Below are 14,891 nucleotides of genomic sequence, written 5' to 3' on the forward strand. Positions count from 1 at the left end.
TGATAGCTGTGAGTAACCCTGCTGCACCACTCAGATCCACACACAAACACCAATATGTGAAAGATAACAGTTTGAAGCACTCTGATTAATGGGAATGTATCTACTTACTCCTTTCTGTGTGTACTCACTTTGATACTCAGGAAGTCTGAGGGGTCTCCAGTGTCTCTCTTGCAGCAGGGACCAGCCCTGTGACAGGGGGAAAACTCTGACAAATCATTCAAAGCAACAATATCACACTCCTTGTCTCGAAGTTTGTCTCACGCTGCTGCTTAAACAGTCATTTACAGTAACCCCGGAGTACGACAGTTGGGATTCACAACACCATGAACTCTTACGACACACACAGAACACAAGAATGCGCGTCCGTACGGCTTGTCTGAGTTGAGGCAAAATACCCTGAGTGCATCATATGGCACAAAGGCATGCCATGATGGTAGGTGGAGGAATCTGTATGCGGTAACACAAATAACACAAAGATGAAAGAAGGCAGTGCTCCACACAATCTGCTGCCTTTTAATCTTTCAAACATTTGTAAATGTTGGTACAGTGAGAACAAAGGAAAGATTAAGAATGTTTCTTAATGGCCGTTGTCATTCTGATCTCAATTATCCATCCATTTTCTATACCTGCTGAATCCAAATTTCTGATATCAGAAAGGGGGGGGGGGAAACAACTCTTGTATCAGATGCCAATATCAAACATTTGGTTTAATGAGGTTAAAAATAGATGAAGGACATTCTCTAAAAAGATCAAGAGGTACAAAAGAGTTGTAACTACTATATTGGATCTCATATAGATATGTATAAATGTGTATGTTTGTCTGTGTTTATGCACAAACGTATTAAATAAGGCCTTCTTTCTCATGTTTGGTCTTTGTCAAGCACACTGGGTTTACACGCAATGAAATGTGCTATGCAAATAAAATTAAAGAAATTTGCCATCTCAACGGTGAAGGATGATTTGCAATCCAAATTTACACGGCCTGTAACACAAGGCACCAAAAGAAGCTTTTCCTCTGTATCCTGGTTTTGTGACACGATATATTTCCATGTTTCTGGGACCAATATTACACAACACCTGTAATATTTCTGAGGACAAATTACCACCGAGTTGTGGGTGTGTTTCTTTTGTCAAAAAGAAGAAGAAGGAAACAGCTCGATACGTTCAAAACCACTGCTCTCATTTCTCTGCCAACATTTCTGTCACATTTCTAGAGACCAACAGCAGGTTTCTCATTGACTCGGTAAGTACGCCATAGATCCAATGATAATTTGCAAAATACGAGAATAATCTGTATGCGATTAATCCTGATGAATGACTAAAAAATATAAATAAACAATTTACCCACCTGCAATGTTACAGATACTGTGTAGCTGGGATTTTATCGCTCTACTTGCCTGGTCAAGTCTTGGCAGAGCTAAACTGTTATTGCAGTCATCTAATTTAAAAGACGTCTAAAGGAGGTCAGTCACAGTGTCTGCAAAGAAAAATGTTGCTATAAAAGTGCTTAGAGAACACAAAGAGTTGTTTTCGCAGTGGTGCGTGCACTTCGAGTGCTCATTACAGACAAGCCTCTGTCAAAACAAAAGTATCTGTTATTACAATTCTTTTCTCAACTCGGCTGTTTTGTGTGTGTGTTGTTTTATATCTTTGTGGTTACAGAGCATGGTTCAGCTGATCTATCCATCACTGCTGCTGGGTATGTTACTTACTCCTTGCTAGAAACCTTCAAATGTTAGTTCTTCTGGAACAGACCAACAAAAGTTATTCTCAGACGCCTGAGGAGACTAATCTATAGCACTAAGTTATAAAAAGGAAAGAAAAAGTTATGTGTCCTTGACCTTTGATTGAGAATTTTAATCCTTTATTGTTCCTTTCTTTTTTAATGTCTGTTCCTCTACTTTGAAATGTATTGAATTAATCACTATAAATGTATTTGAAGTGAATATTATACATAAAATGAATAAACGTGTACAACAAATCAAACAAGAAAGGGACAAAGAGATGTAAAGAGACGGGTAACACAGAAAGTCTTTTTGGCTTTATCTTCTATTTATTTACATATTTACATATTCTATTTTGCACATCGGTTTGCTTATTCACTTATAAATAAAGGAAATAAATTCATAAACAACTCAATGCAAGTTAAACTCCAGATGGGATGTTTTCTGTTCTTTAGCAACCATCCAACTGGTCTCCGTCTCAGTGGGAGAAACCCCACAGGGAAAACTCTCTATCACTTTTCCCAGAGACTTTAATTTCACAGAGAAAAGCTGCGGCAAATATTTTGGAAGGGATGGTGGATTCACAGTGGAAATGGACTTCGTTCGGTCAGAAAACAGGGTTGACACAGATCTGTTGCTGCAGGTAAAAAATGGTAAGTATCACAAACATGATTCTTGTGTCTTTAAATCTTTTTAAAAAAAGTATTCATACCTGATATTTGCATAAATACCTCATTACATTTAACCCATGGTGCATATTTAGAAATCAGTTAATTTTCACTTCCCAGAAATCATTTAACATCTCCAGCAAGCAGTAAGAAACCATCTACAATTCCACTTCTTGTGATTCTCATCTCTTGTTTCCAGGTTATATATGGAAACCAAAGGAAGTCTATCACATATATAGAAAAAAATGGTATCAATTTTGGTATCGCAACTATATAAGGTAACTAAGTCTTTTACAAACTCAGTTATTGAAAAAATATACCTGTTTTTTTTGTTTGCCAGTGGTATTAGCTATAGAAACCAGCCTGTATCCCTTGTTTTAATGGGCCATGTATTTTTCTTTCACAGCTTAAGAATCCCTGTACCCGCAAACAATCGCTCCACCGTCGATATAAGATTCAGAGACACTACTAATCAGCTAAATGTCAGTGCATGCGCTGATCATGCAGGAGGCAAGTACTTTCATCCAAAACAATCAATCTCGGGGCTCTCGCGACCTCAAACCTTTGCACTCGAAATCATAAGTAAATGAACCAATAAGTTTAGAGGTGACTTTGAAAATGGTTAACAACAGATTGATGCATTCTGGTCCATCAACTGCAGATACGTTGTAGCCTTCACGGTGAAAGAACTGTAAATAAGAAAAGAAATGCCAAATAAACGGATTTCTGCCAGAAGCAGATCCAGTATGGTGCTTATCCGCCACATTAGCTGGGCTACATCACTTTTTATCCCAGTGACACTCCTGATGTTTCACAGATATGAAGACATGCGCTGTAGCTATGTATGCATGTGTTGCACATAATAAAAGCTCCCCTTGCTTTTTTTAAAAAATCTTTTTATATCAAGATACATCTCCACAATTCTACAACGAATCTGAAAGCTGGATCAACGCCTTTAAAACCTGCCAGAAACTGAATTCTGACCTCGTTCAATTCACCAACCAGACAGTGCTGAATGAGGTGAAGAGTCTCCTGAAAGGGCAGAAGGGCTCGCAGAATGGGGCGTGGATCGGCCTGGAGCGGTCCATCTTCGGCACCAATGTCAAGTGGAAGTGGATATCAGGGTCAACAGCTATAGACACACCGTGGAACAGCAGCTTCCCCGTCAACCGTTTAAATAACCACTGTGGAAAGATTGTCTGGGTGGAGAACACGGAGGAAATCTCCTTGCTGGATGCCAACTGCTGTGAAAGATTACCTTTCATCTGCCAAGGTGAGCTGCATTTGTGTTAGAGACCGAAAGTTTGAAAAGCACCCCATCGTGATGTCGCCGGTGAAAAACATGACATGTGTGATGTCTGACGGGAAGAGTTTAGCTCGTCTCTTAAAGCAGTTACTTTTTTTTTTCATGAACTCAAAATTAAAACAAAGGTCTAAACGAGTAAAGTTGCAGTTCTCACTGTTTCCTTCTCTCGGCAGGTGTGAAATAAACACTGTGTAGAGATCAGGAAACTACACATCCTCCCACTGCTGCTTTGGATGTTGTGGACAACATGACACTCCATTTCTTAATGATTTGCTTTCTTTCCTTTTGTGTGATACGTGAGCATAGAAAGTAGCGTGATACATCGCGATATCATTCATCCAGCATATTTTCTTTGTTTTAAAGTGTTTGTTAAATAAATAAAGGACTTTCTCACACATCGTTTTGGTCTCTTTTTCTTTTATTATCGTAAAACACTGACCTTTTCAAACTTCAACCATAACGAACAGGTGACAACTAAACAGCTAAACCTCAGTCCAGGATTAAACAGCCCACCTGGTGCAGAGATCAAGGCTAATCATTACTTTGGGATTCACATCTCTTCATGTAAAAAATAAAATAAACTCCACATTGTAGCAGAACCCCTTTTAGGAAATTTGATTTGGTTTCAGGGGCCTCCTCAAAGGCCAACATCTGCACTGATGGCAGGAAAGCAAAACGGCTAGTCTGGCAAACTAAAAGCACACGCTCTTAGAAAAAAATAAATAATCAGGTGCCTGAAGTAACAACACTGAACAAACATTTCCAAACAATTATGTGGTTTTCCTTTGCATTAAACAATTCTGACATATCGAATGAGAGCGTTTGGGTTGGGTCAACATCATCTGTTAGGGTTTATCAAACTGTGAGTCAGTTTTTATAGGGTGGGTTTTTTTAGTTGTTGAATGAACTAGTAGAAGTGATGCCTTCTTTACTGTTTCAATTAGATCCGTTTTAGTTCTTTCAACAAAACTTAAATTACACAGATTAATCACTTGTTCATACAGCAAAATTTAATTATGTTAAACCAGGCACACAAAAGTAATGAGTATTCCCTTTTTTCACCCTTTACTTAGTCTGCCCATGTCTCTCTCGGGCAGGAAAAAACATTTTATTCCCCAAACAAGTCACTCAGCTCCACGGCAGCACACTCCTGAACCCATTAGCCATGCTCAGCACTGCGCTGCTTCTTGGTATGTCCTCAGCAAGCATGACGTACCCCAGTTTAATTAAAAAAACATTTTTTTATGTCAATTTGTGAGCAAAGCTTCTTTCATAACCTGGTGCACGTCACTGCCTGGAAACTGCACACGTAACAAGTGCTAACTACTTTGCGTTGCAATTGTTCACAGGATCGTTAAGGATGCACTTTGGAGCCAAACTACACATTGGATCAAATATCTTACAAACCATCTGACAGAATGGTACAATATTGAATCAGTTAGTAATATAGTGTTATTAAACAGCGAAATGGTCTTTTTTTTTTTTTGTATACTCTGTATGGTTTAAAAAAGACCAGAGACTGAAATGAGAAAAAACCTATATTTTCCTGGCACTTTTTGTAAAACAAAACAAATATAATATAGTACACTGTACAGGAATGCATAGAATCCCAGTGTGTTTTGTTTGTTGCACCTTTAAAAGTATTGACACTGACTCCCTCTGGTGACCTAATAAAAAGAAGCAGGGGTGTAATGCGAGTAAATAACATCAATCAGTGCCGTCATAGATTGGAGCGTCGCATTTTCTTCAACAACAACTTCTATGTTGGGACAGAAACTTCCACTGAACAGAGCCGGCAGTGCCCTTCTTCATCCAATATGCTCACGGTAATTATGAAATCCTCTGACTCCCAATTTAATCATCACTCTGGATCAGCTCTCTAAGGCACTCCTTCAAGTTTTCCACCCTGTTTTCAGGAGCTTTCCGAATGCTCTGCTCCAGCAGCCTCTGCACCTCATCCAGTTTAGCCACCTTTGGGTAGCTGTGCGGGTAGAAGTACCCCCTGAGAAGACTGAAATGGCAATCTGGGGACATCAAACCACACAACAAGCGCAGGAACATGTCGTAGAGGCCCAGCGGAGAGCTTAAGGTTAGCGCCAAAGCATTCTGGACAAGGACTTCAGCGGACGTGTTTGTCAAGAACTTCGGCTTCAGGTCCGAGTAAGCGTCCAGAACATTCTTAGATTCTTTGTGAAACATCATGAAGACATACAGTGCAGCAATGAACTCCTAAAGGAGAGAGAGAGAGGGGGGGTGGGGGGGGGTAATTTAATGAGTCTTGAGGTTACACTTTTAAGTCGTTCAGATTCTGCTACAAGTACCTTTTTACACTGAACAGCAGTTCTTTTATATGTGCAGATATATCAGAATTTGAGGATGAATGACTTAAGAAGGGTCTCAGGGTTAAAGTGAACTCAGCTTTGTACTCATGAGATGCTAAACTTTGCATATATTCACCAATATACACCTTTCCTGGGTTCAAAGACATGCAAAGCCACAACTGTTTGTGACCACTTGCAAACGCAACAAATAAACTTGGCCTCGCCTCCTCGATAAGATCTCATTTTGCCCATCTTTACACACCTGGAGACAATCTACTTCCTCTGTTTACCAACCAGATGGACCTCAGTCCCTTTTATCAGTCAGACATTTAGAAAGAGAAAGCTGAGTGACAGCTGGACGGAAATGAAGGGAGTTAAAACTAAGGTGCAGAATGCGAGTAGTTGATATCAGTCTTAAACAGTGATTTGAGTCAAAATATCTAAGTAAATTTCAGCATGGGTAGTTGATTTATGCAAAAACTAACTAATTCCTTGATATAACAATCACTACTGAAACTGAACAACTGCAACTGCATCTTTGTCTTGGCAAACGAGACTTAATTTCATATTAGTTCATCAAGCTAACGGACGTTTCGGAAATTTGTTTTCTTCAAAATATCAAGATTTCGGGCCCCATGCAGAAGCAAAGAAAAGGAACTAAATCGTTTTACCTGTAAGGTGTAGTGAATAAAAGAGAACTTCCGTCTACAATCGGAGGCGGTAGTGTGGAGCTCAGAGCACAAGCCCGATGACACGACCACCTCCCACAACGGCAGCCCAACTTTCTTCACGTCTTCTTCAAAGAACACGCTGGTTTTTCTCTCCATCATCTTAAAGGCCATCTTCCCCATGCCCATCAGTAGGTTACAGTCTTTGGTCGACCATTTCTAAGAGAAAGCAGGACATTGCTACTTCTGTCACTGAAAGTAAGCTGCTCATCAGAACAACATTTAGTAAAACTAGCAAAAGCACCAAAAAGCAAACGGTCCACGAGTTGCTGAACATTACCAAACTATGTTGCGGCTGTCCGTAGTAGAACTCCAGTCTGCGATTCATCTGAATGATCATCACCTCAGTGAGAAATAGCGTCAGTCTGGGAGGGTGAGTCCCGTAGTCGTCAGAACGCAAGAGGCCCCCGTACATTGCCGACACAATCCAGCAGACAAAGGGATGGCGAGCAAGAATGTCAAGTGTCGGCGAACGCTTGTAATGTCTTATAATTTTTTCTGCTTGCCTGCCCTCAGTGAAGCGTTTGGTCATGTACTCGTCTTTCATCTCATCACTGGTGAAAAAGAAGTGACAAAAGATTAAATATGGATTCGACAACTAATAATAAGCACAGGGACATCGTTAGACAACAAACGCAATCAGCACACACACCTAAAACCCTGTATTTCAGTGACAATGTCTATGAATTTAGATGGTATTTGTGAGACGGCAGCTTGTCTCCCCAGGATCCATTTGCGGGCCCCTTCAATCAAATTCCCTCGGAGGATATTTACAGTCAGGACATCGAGATGTACCGGGGTGTTGATGTCATTGATTACAGGAGCATTCTGGAGAGACAAACCCGAAAAGAATAGTGAAATGTCAAAGTTTTCCATCATCACCTGCTAACCGATGTCTAATCCGGACTGCTGACAATTTTATATCTCTGAAACAATTCTATTAGGACACACAGAATGATCTCTTTACAGTTGCAATTTGGCATCCACCATTGCTACTTTCCATTCAAATTATTGCTGCAGTCAACATTGCACACAAACACAAGTGTGCTTCAAGATAATCTGCAATTTCTAATCATTTCTATTGTTGATGGTCTGCATTATTCAGGTTCGAAATATTTGCTTCAATTATGAGTGAATGGGTGTCAGGTGTATGTCTGCAGATGGGATACCTTCCAGTCAAGAGGAGCCTGATACTGATCGTAAGAGTCCATTATGAGGAGAAAGTTCGAGCTCTCTTCCTGCAGGTACTTTAAGCATTTGAGATCGGGCAGAAAGTACTCGAGCACGTTGCAGAAGGACATGTCCTCGGGAGGGTCAGTTCTGGTGCGCAGAATCCACAAAGACTGAAATGACAAGCTGATGACAAACTGCAGATCCTGCGGAAAATGTGGACAGAAAACGGTATTCATCAACAAAATGTCCACAAAACAAATGCAATTATGAGGAAGAGCCATTTGCAACGGTCATCTGTGGCATGGTAAACATTTTACATCAAATATTCCCAAGACAAAACTATCAGAAATTCCACACTAAGTGCTGAAAAGGAGATGTTGCGAGAACTTGTCTCTTCATAACACATAGACTGTACGCATGAAGATGCTGGTTTTACCATCAGCAGCAAGCAAGTTGACAAAGAACACTTTAAATGGACAGGAGGGAGCTATCCCACGAGAAACGTCCAAACATCCACACACATCGTAACATATTACAGCCTCATAAAGTCCACGAGTCCCAGTGTACGTCGGTTTCAAAATGCATCTTGGGTAGGAAGTTATGAGTCACAAGTTGACAACCTTAAGTTATATCAATTCATGACAGTGACAGTAAAATAAAAGAAGTAAAATACATGAAAGATACTAAAAGAATACCAGAGTAAGAACACACAAACTGAGGATTCTACTGTGATTTCATCAGTAATACATATATCTGCCAACGGACTGCAGTAAATGGCAGGTCATAGACCTTTCACATTCAGTTCGAGGACAGCTTGATTCTACGTGCAAGGTTTTCCACCAGAGTGGTTCTAGTGTGGGCCGGATCACTCATATGGATGTGAAAGAAAACATTACATTACATTACGGTCATTTTGCAGCCGTTTTTATCCAAAGCGACTTACAATAAGTGTGTTCCACATCGGTAGGCAAAAGAACTTCAGGTCACAAGAAATCATAAGTGCATTTCCTTCCAAAAACCAAACAGCTAAGAGCATAACTAGTGCTAGAGTAAGTGCAGTAAGTTAGGTACCTAGACAAATGGGAAGACAATTTAGAAAACAAATACAATTTAGGGAACAAATAAGTGCATAAGACAAGCTGCAAAACACAAGCTGCCTTTTCTTTGGACAGTGCTGTGTACATTGAAGAGGATGTAGGACACTGAGGTTTACAGGAAACCCACACATACTGACCAGTACCTGCTTTTCGATTCACATCATCCACTACAACACAAACCGGCTGTCATTAGAACTCTACACCGTTTGTGAGAGCTGAAGAAAAACAGAAGGAATACAGACACTCCAATGAATACAGACGCTCTTCAAACCCGTGGATATCCAAAAACTGGGCCTTTGTCAAATCAGTGAAGAAATCTGGGCCAAACAATACAACAGGTGCACACATACTGTAAGCAGGAGTCTCATATGTGGCAGGAGTCTCAGAGACACTTAGAAGGATCTTCTCCAAACATGACATTCCAGTGCACTTGAAACCCAAGAACGACAAAGGACGAAACGCCCAAACACAAACTGCACTGCGTCGTGTACGCAGTGCAGCGAGGAGTGTGCGGACCTCTATGTGAGAGAGACCAAACACCAGCTGAGCCAGCTCTTCAGGTCAGGATTCAGCAGTGCACCCACATCTCAAGGAAAAGGGACACTGTTTTGAGCACAGTAAAGTATACAATCTGGACAGAGAAGGCAGATGGTTCGAGAGACGAATCAAGGAAGCTATGCATGTTCAACCTGAAAAACCCTCCTTGAGTAGCGGAGGTGGTCTGAGGTATCACCTTCCCAGCACCTACAAGGCAGCATTGTCTCTCCTCCCCAGGCAGTTTCACAATCATTCACACCTTGGATCCTGTGACTAAAACTTGCTTTTTGAGACGGGTAAACAATTTATAAATGAAAATGAAAACTTAAACGACACACACATTGGTCAGGTATGTTCAGTGACACATGTGACTCTAACAACCTGCCAAGTGTGAATGCCCCCTCTACTGCATATAACCTAAACTGGAACTATCAGGACACCGCTTGCAGGGAAAAGAGACAAACGCAGTGACCTGTGAAGATGAACTGTCTCCCTACACTGTGGTCCACCACCGGAGCACAGAATGCTGTTATCTATAATCCAGGGAGGTCCAGACCAGTATTTGGAGAGACGATTAAGGTGACATAATGATGTGGCAAGTCATATTTTCATCACAATCCTCGACATTCTCCATCCTTCTACAGAGTATTGTGGATCCGTTTTTTTTTTTTTATCACCAAAGTTAGATTGCAAGAGGCACCTTAGATCATTAGTATTATAGTACTTAGAGGAGCTGAGTAAGTACGATTGAATCTCATATTCACTTGCGTATAGCTAAACTCTTCGATTCGAACGATATACTGTACACAAGTTACCAAAATTATTTTGTTACCAAAACAAAAGTTGACATTCAATTCATTTGAATCAGTGCATAATATAAAGGTTCACCGGGTCTCCAACTCCTCTGACATGGATAAAACATTATCTTATGTGTTTCAGGCAGATCTTACCCTGTTGGCACGGAATTCAGCCCAGTCCATGGAGAATCTGGCCACACAGAGAGACATTCCAACTCCTGCGAGCCCAGTGGTCACTACCGTCCTCACAGGCGTGCCGTCATCTTTCAGTAGTCTGAAGAGATTGTTCACGCTGACAAACGTGTCGGGACCCGGAACCTGGACAGGCGTCGGAGGGTGTGGTCGGAGCTCGTGGGAGGGGTAGACCCCCCCATAACTGCAAGTAGAAATCTGAGGCTCCACGTAGACTTTGTTCAGAAAGCTTTGCTTTCCGGCTTGAACAATCCCCTCGTGAATGATCCGGTGTTTGGAGCGTAAATTGTTATTCATCTGAAAACGAACCAACGCTGACGGCAGAGAAAAACAAATTGGGGAGTTAGGAAATTGTGTTCATCATCTCAATATTTCGGTCAAGCTTGCATGCTTACAGGAAGTTTTGAATCTGGAGCTGAAAGCGTAACCTCACAGCACTGACTCCTTGTGCTTTATGGGAGCCGCACTGTTGCTCATACATTCACACCAGAAGGAACGTGTTACGCTTTACTTTACTGAAGCAATATCACTCCTGCTCAAATAGCACCGGTTTCCAGTCCGGAAAGCATATCAACTAAGTACAGAAAAGCATTTAGGACTGGTCTATTAAGGTCTATTCAAACCAGACAGGTTTTTTCCCTAAAATATCTAAGAAATACAAGAACAAATCTCCCCTGAATCAGTGTTGGGATAGAAGCAGTCAAGTGCCCACTTACCTCTCTGGCATTTATCATGCAGTTCATTGGCCTCTGCCACCTTATCAATATTTCGAAGGGTCTCTATGGTTTGTGAGAGGGCATGATCCAGGCCTGCGGAGCAGAATTTTAAACAGGAATCAAAAGAATTAGCAATCAGTGAGAGTGCATCCGGGACTGTGCCCCCTTACGAGCATCCACACTTGCTCTTATAACAATACACTCGAAGGTGAAGCCATTAATGTTCCAGCTGTAGAATCATTTGCAACTCAAAATCTATTCCGCATTTCAGTCGAGCTCAAAAATTTTTAAGTCAGCGCTGCCATCGTCACTCCTGACAAGCTTTTCAAACTATTGAGCTCCACCTGCATTGCTCACACTTGTCCGCGCCACGGCTGTGTTTACGTACCAAGGAGCTCAATCGTCTTGTCCACAAAATCAAGTAGGTCTCCTTCCATCGCCTGCTGCAGGGTTAGTTTGCGTTCCCAATGGTAAAACCTCATTTTAAACGATAACAGCTCCCCTTTGGTGAGGCCTGTCAGGGCACTCTGGATAGTCTTCAAACGGACAGTAAAATATTAAAATATCCGTTAATGTACTGCCTAATGAGATTAAATAAAATACATTTTAAACATCTATAAAACAGAAGAATCGGGGGCTTTTTTTTAAAAAAACACAAGGTTTTCATAAATTATTTTAAAGAAATAATAGCGATGACCTCGTTAGCAGTACAGTGGTGAAGCCAGCTGGGAAATGAACTGTGTATTATTGGTTTATATCAGTCTATTACAGTATTATTTGTCAAGTCAAATGCATCCTTGTCTAAAAAAAACCTTATTTTTTGTGAAAGAAAATAAAAACAGGAGTAAATGGGATGCACCAACTTTGAATATGTGAGGCAGGTCCTGCATTGGGTGCAGTTTGCCTGGCTGGTTGTTCTCATTGGTCTGCATTGAATCTTCTAGTTCAAGGGGCTCAGGTGGCTCTGGGGAATGAGTTAGCAAAGGTTCATCCTCATCCTCATCCTGGTCATCCATGTCTGAAAGACCTTCCAGATCAGAAGACCTGAGAATGAACAGGGAGCTTATTCAACCCTCGGTTTTCTTTTAAAACTTTGAAAAAACCCAACGTTCAGCCGTTACATTTAAAATAAAAAAGTATTCGAAACATTCATGGACAATGTTCAAGTGAATAAATAAAAATCATCTCTGAAAGAATTGAGCTCTTTCACCTGAATCAAAAAATAATGAGCAAGAACTCCGCTTTTCATTGAAGAGATGTGGAATGAAAGACGAGTGTGTGACTGAGCGTGCGTCTTTCACCTGGTTTCAATCACCAGCGCTCCGGGCGGTTTGGTCTGCTCCGTGCCTATGGTGTACAGCGTCTCTGGAGACGCACAGCGAAACATCTGCATCCTGGCAAACATTAATCAGAGGAGCACAAACTGTATGAAGTCTCACGTTAATAACTTTAAAAGCACCAAAACTTTGCAGCATTCAGATGTTTTGTGGGTCTCCACAAATAAGCCGTTCCAAACAGTTTCAGTCTTGACATAAAAAAACATGAGTGGAAAAGGTGACCCTTCGGTCTGATGGGATACTGGAGTGCATCACAGCAGAAAAAAATAAATAAAATCAGCATGTCTTCTTCAGTGGACTGAATGGCACTAGCATACACCCCTTGCTGCTATGCAAGACAAGTGTGCTTAGGTGCTTAATTTTTGGTATAATTTTTGGTGTCGATATATTTTCGTTTTCAGTCAAGTTGGTGGACAGGTAATTGTATAAAAAATTGATAAAATGAACAGAATCACTCTAAGATGGCGTGTCAATAATATGGCTAATTTTCTGCAAACTGATTTGCACGTCATACTAAACTGAAACTCAGAGCGAGTTTAATAAATTGTGTTTAAAAAAAAACAAGCTGCAGTAGCAGCGAACTAGCTTGCAAGTAGGTCAAAGCAACAATTCAATCAGATGCCCCACGATGCCTAAAGATGCAGACAAGTCGCGGTAATGCTCCGAAACATAGGACGTACCCAGTCACTGCTCGAGTAGGTGGCTCAGGGAGCACTGCGACCTCCACTTCCTCTCCCTCCTCCACCGTCGTCTCTTCCAAGTCATCGCTGTCGCTCTTCATGGAACCATAGCTGGAAGGTGGCCTATTCAACTTCTCCTCGTCCTTCCTTTTGGTGAAAATACTGAGGGCGTGAACAGAGGGCTGTCAGCATGAAAGCACGAGAGCAACTTCTTTCTTCAGTAAACACATCTACAGGTAAATGAACCTGTCAGTCGTAACATTATGAGCACCTGACTAATACCTGAAAAAGTCCTCCTCGTGCTTCCAAGACTTGTTTTGGAAACCTGACCCTTGGAGTGACTGTGCTTGGTTATTCATTTGTCTTTATGTTGGAATGGCAACCAGCCTGGTTGTAAAAGGCCTTTTACCCACTGGCAGCTGAGATAAGCTCCAGCCACTGAGCAACCTTGAATTGGATTAAGCGAGTATAGAAAATGGATGGATGGAGTCTGGAGGCCAGGTGAGCACTTCAAACTATTTGTTCACCTGGCAAAAATGTTGAGATAGGTGGCAGCTGTCGGAATAACATCCATGTTAATGTTGGGATGAAACTTTTTTTTCCCCAGCTGAACATTGCTCTGTATCAAGATGAGCAGTGTCACTTTGCCAGTAGGTAGTTTTAATGCTGTGGCTGATCAGTGTAAGTTGTTTGTAACCTTTAGAGAACAGTTAGTTAACTAACAAAAAGATAGACAATCCACAGCTAAAGAGATTAAGTTATAAACTCACAAAGACTGTATTTAATACTTATAAACCCACTAATGATTAGAGGAATACAATAAAAACTTAAGCGAGTAAATCAAGCACAAGTAAAAGAAGAAGGAAATGGCGCTAGACAGCGCTGACTAATGGAAGTACATCAACCCAGTTTCTCGAAAATATTAGGAAGTAGCAAGATAATAAAATATGGCGGTAAGCCGTCTCAGTAGATAGATATGAACACCCACTTCTCCACTTCTGTGTCCGAGTCCATGGTCCGGGGGTACACCGCCTCGCGCCGCAGGTGTACAATGGGTTTTAGTGAACAGAATTGTACCAAACTGCACGCAGTTACTCCCACTCGGCAGAAAGAAAAAAAAACACCTGAATATACCTGGTGTACGTCACCACAGCTACAGGCTGTCACTCTCTGACGTTACTTTATACGAACATTTCCATGAGGCCACATTAACACACGGGCATACATACAAACGTTTTGATTACGATTACTACATATAAAGTCAACTATAAACTTTAAGTACACGAGCCGAGTCTTAAGGCTTCACCCTGCCTGCTCTTCTTCGCGATTTATGGTTTCGATTATAAACTGCTTTCCTGTTTTCTAACTTCCGGGCACAATGTTTCAGAATAATGGCAAAATATCACGAGTGTTGCAGTGTTGGACGTCAAAACACTGACCCAGACACGTATATTATCTTATTACACGAACGTAATGACGGATTATAAAATAACATGTCTCTTGGCATGGATTATTCAAACATTTATTTTGTTAGTTTCGTCACTTCTTTCGTCGTTTCTCTCGTTTAAACTACACAGTTCAAGGTGTATCGTTTCTCATTTCTAATCTCAATTCG

At 41.1% G+C, this 14,891-nt stretch overlaps 2 protein-coding genes across 2 annotated transcripts; one reads left to right on the plus strand and one right to left on the minus strand.

Moving 5' to 3' along the window:
- Positions 1-1,088: 1,088 nt before the first annotated feature.
- On the plus strand, positions 1,089-4,093 carry LOC142388410 (uncharacterized). The gene is made up of 8 exons (XM_075473605.1): positions 1,089-1,243; positions 1,363-1,463; positions 1,663-1,699; positions 2,180-2,377; positions 2,592-2,670; positions 2,799-2,902; positions 3,300-3,665; positions 3,872-4,093. The coding sequence occupies exons 3-8, from the start codon at positions 1,666-1,668 to the stop codon at positions 3,880-3,882; spliced, it is 792 nt and encodes a 263-aa protein (XP_075329720.1). The 5' UTR covers positions 1,089-1,243; positions 1,363-1,463; positions 1,663-1,665; the 3' UTR covers positions 3,883-4,093.
- A 1,125-nt stretch (positions 4,094-5,218) lies between these two features.
- LOC142388409 (NLR family CARD domain-containing protein 3-like) lies at positions 5,219-14,634 on the minus strand. Its single transcript, XM_075473604.1, has 12 exons — positions 14,265-14,634; positions 13,277-13,438; positions 12,561-12,653; positions 12,123-12,303; positions 11,648-11,795; positions 11,260-11,352; positions 10,505-10,857; positions 7,917-8,123; positions 7,400-7,575; positions 7,028-7,301; positions 6,691-6,906; positions 5,219-5,927 (listed from the first exon to the last, which is right to left on the minus strand). Exons 1-12 carry the CDS (start codon positions 14,288-14,290, stop codon positions 5,553-5,555), a joined length of 2,304 nt encoding a protein of 767 aa, XP_075329719.1. The 5' UTR covers positions 14,291-14,634; the 3' UTR covers positions 5,219-5,552.
- Positions 14,635-14,891: the final 257 nt, after the last annotated feature.

The sequence above is a fragment of the Odontesthes bonariensis genome, chromosome 9 (genome assembly GCF_027942865.1).
Source record: "Odontesthes bonariensis isolate fOdoBon6 chromosome 9, fOdoBon6.hap1, whole genome shotgun sequence".
Classification (NCBI taxonomy): Eukaryota; Metazoa; Chordata; class Actinopteri; order Atheriniformes; family Atherinopsidae; genus Odontesthes; species Odontesthes bonariensis.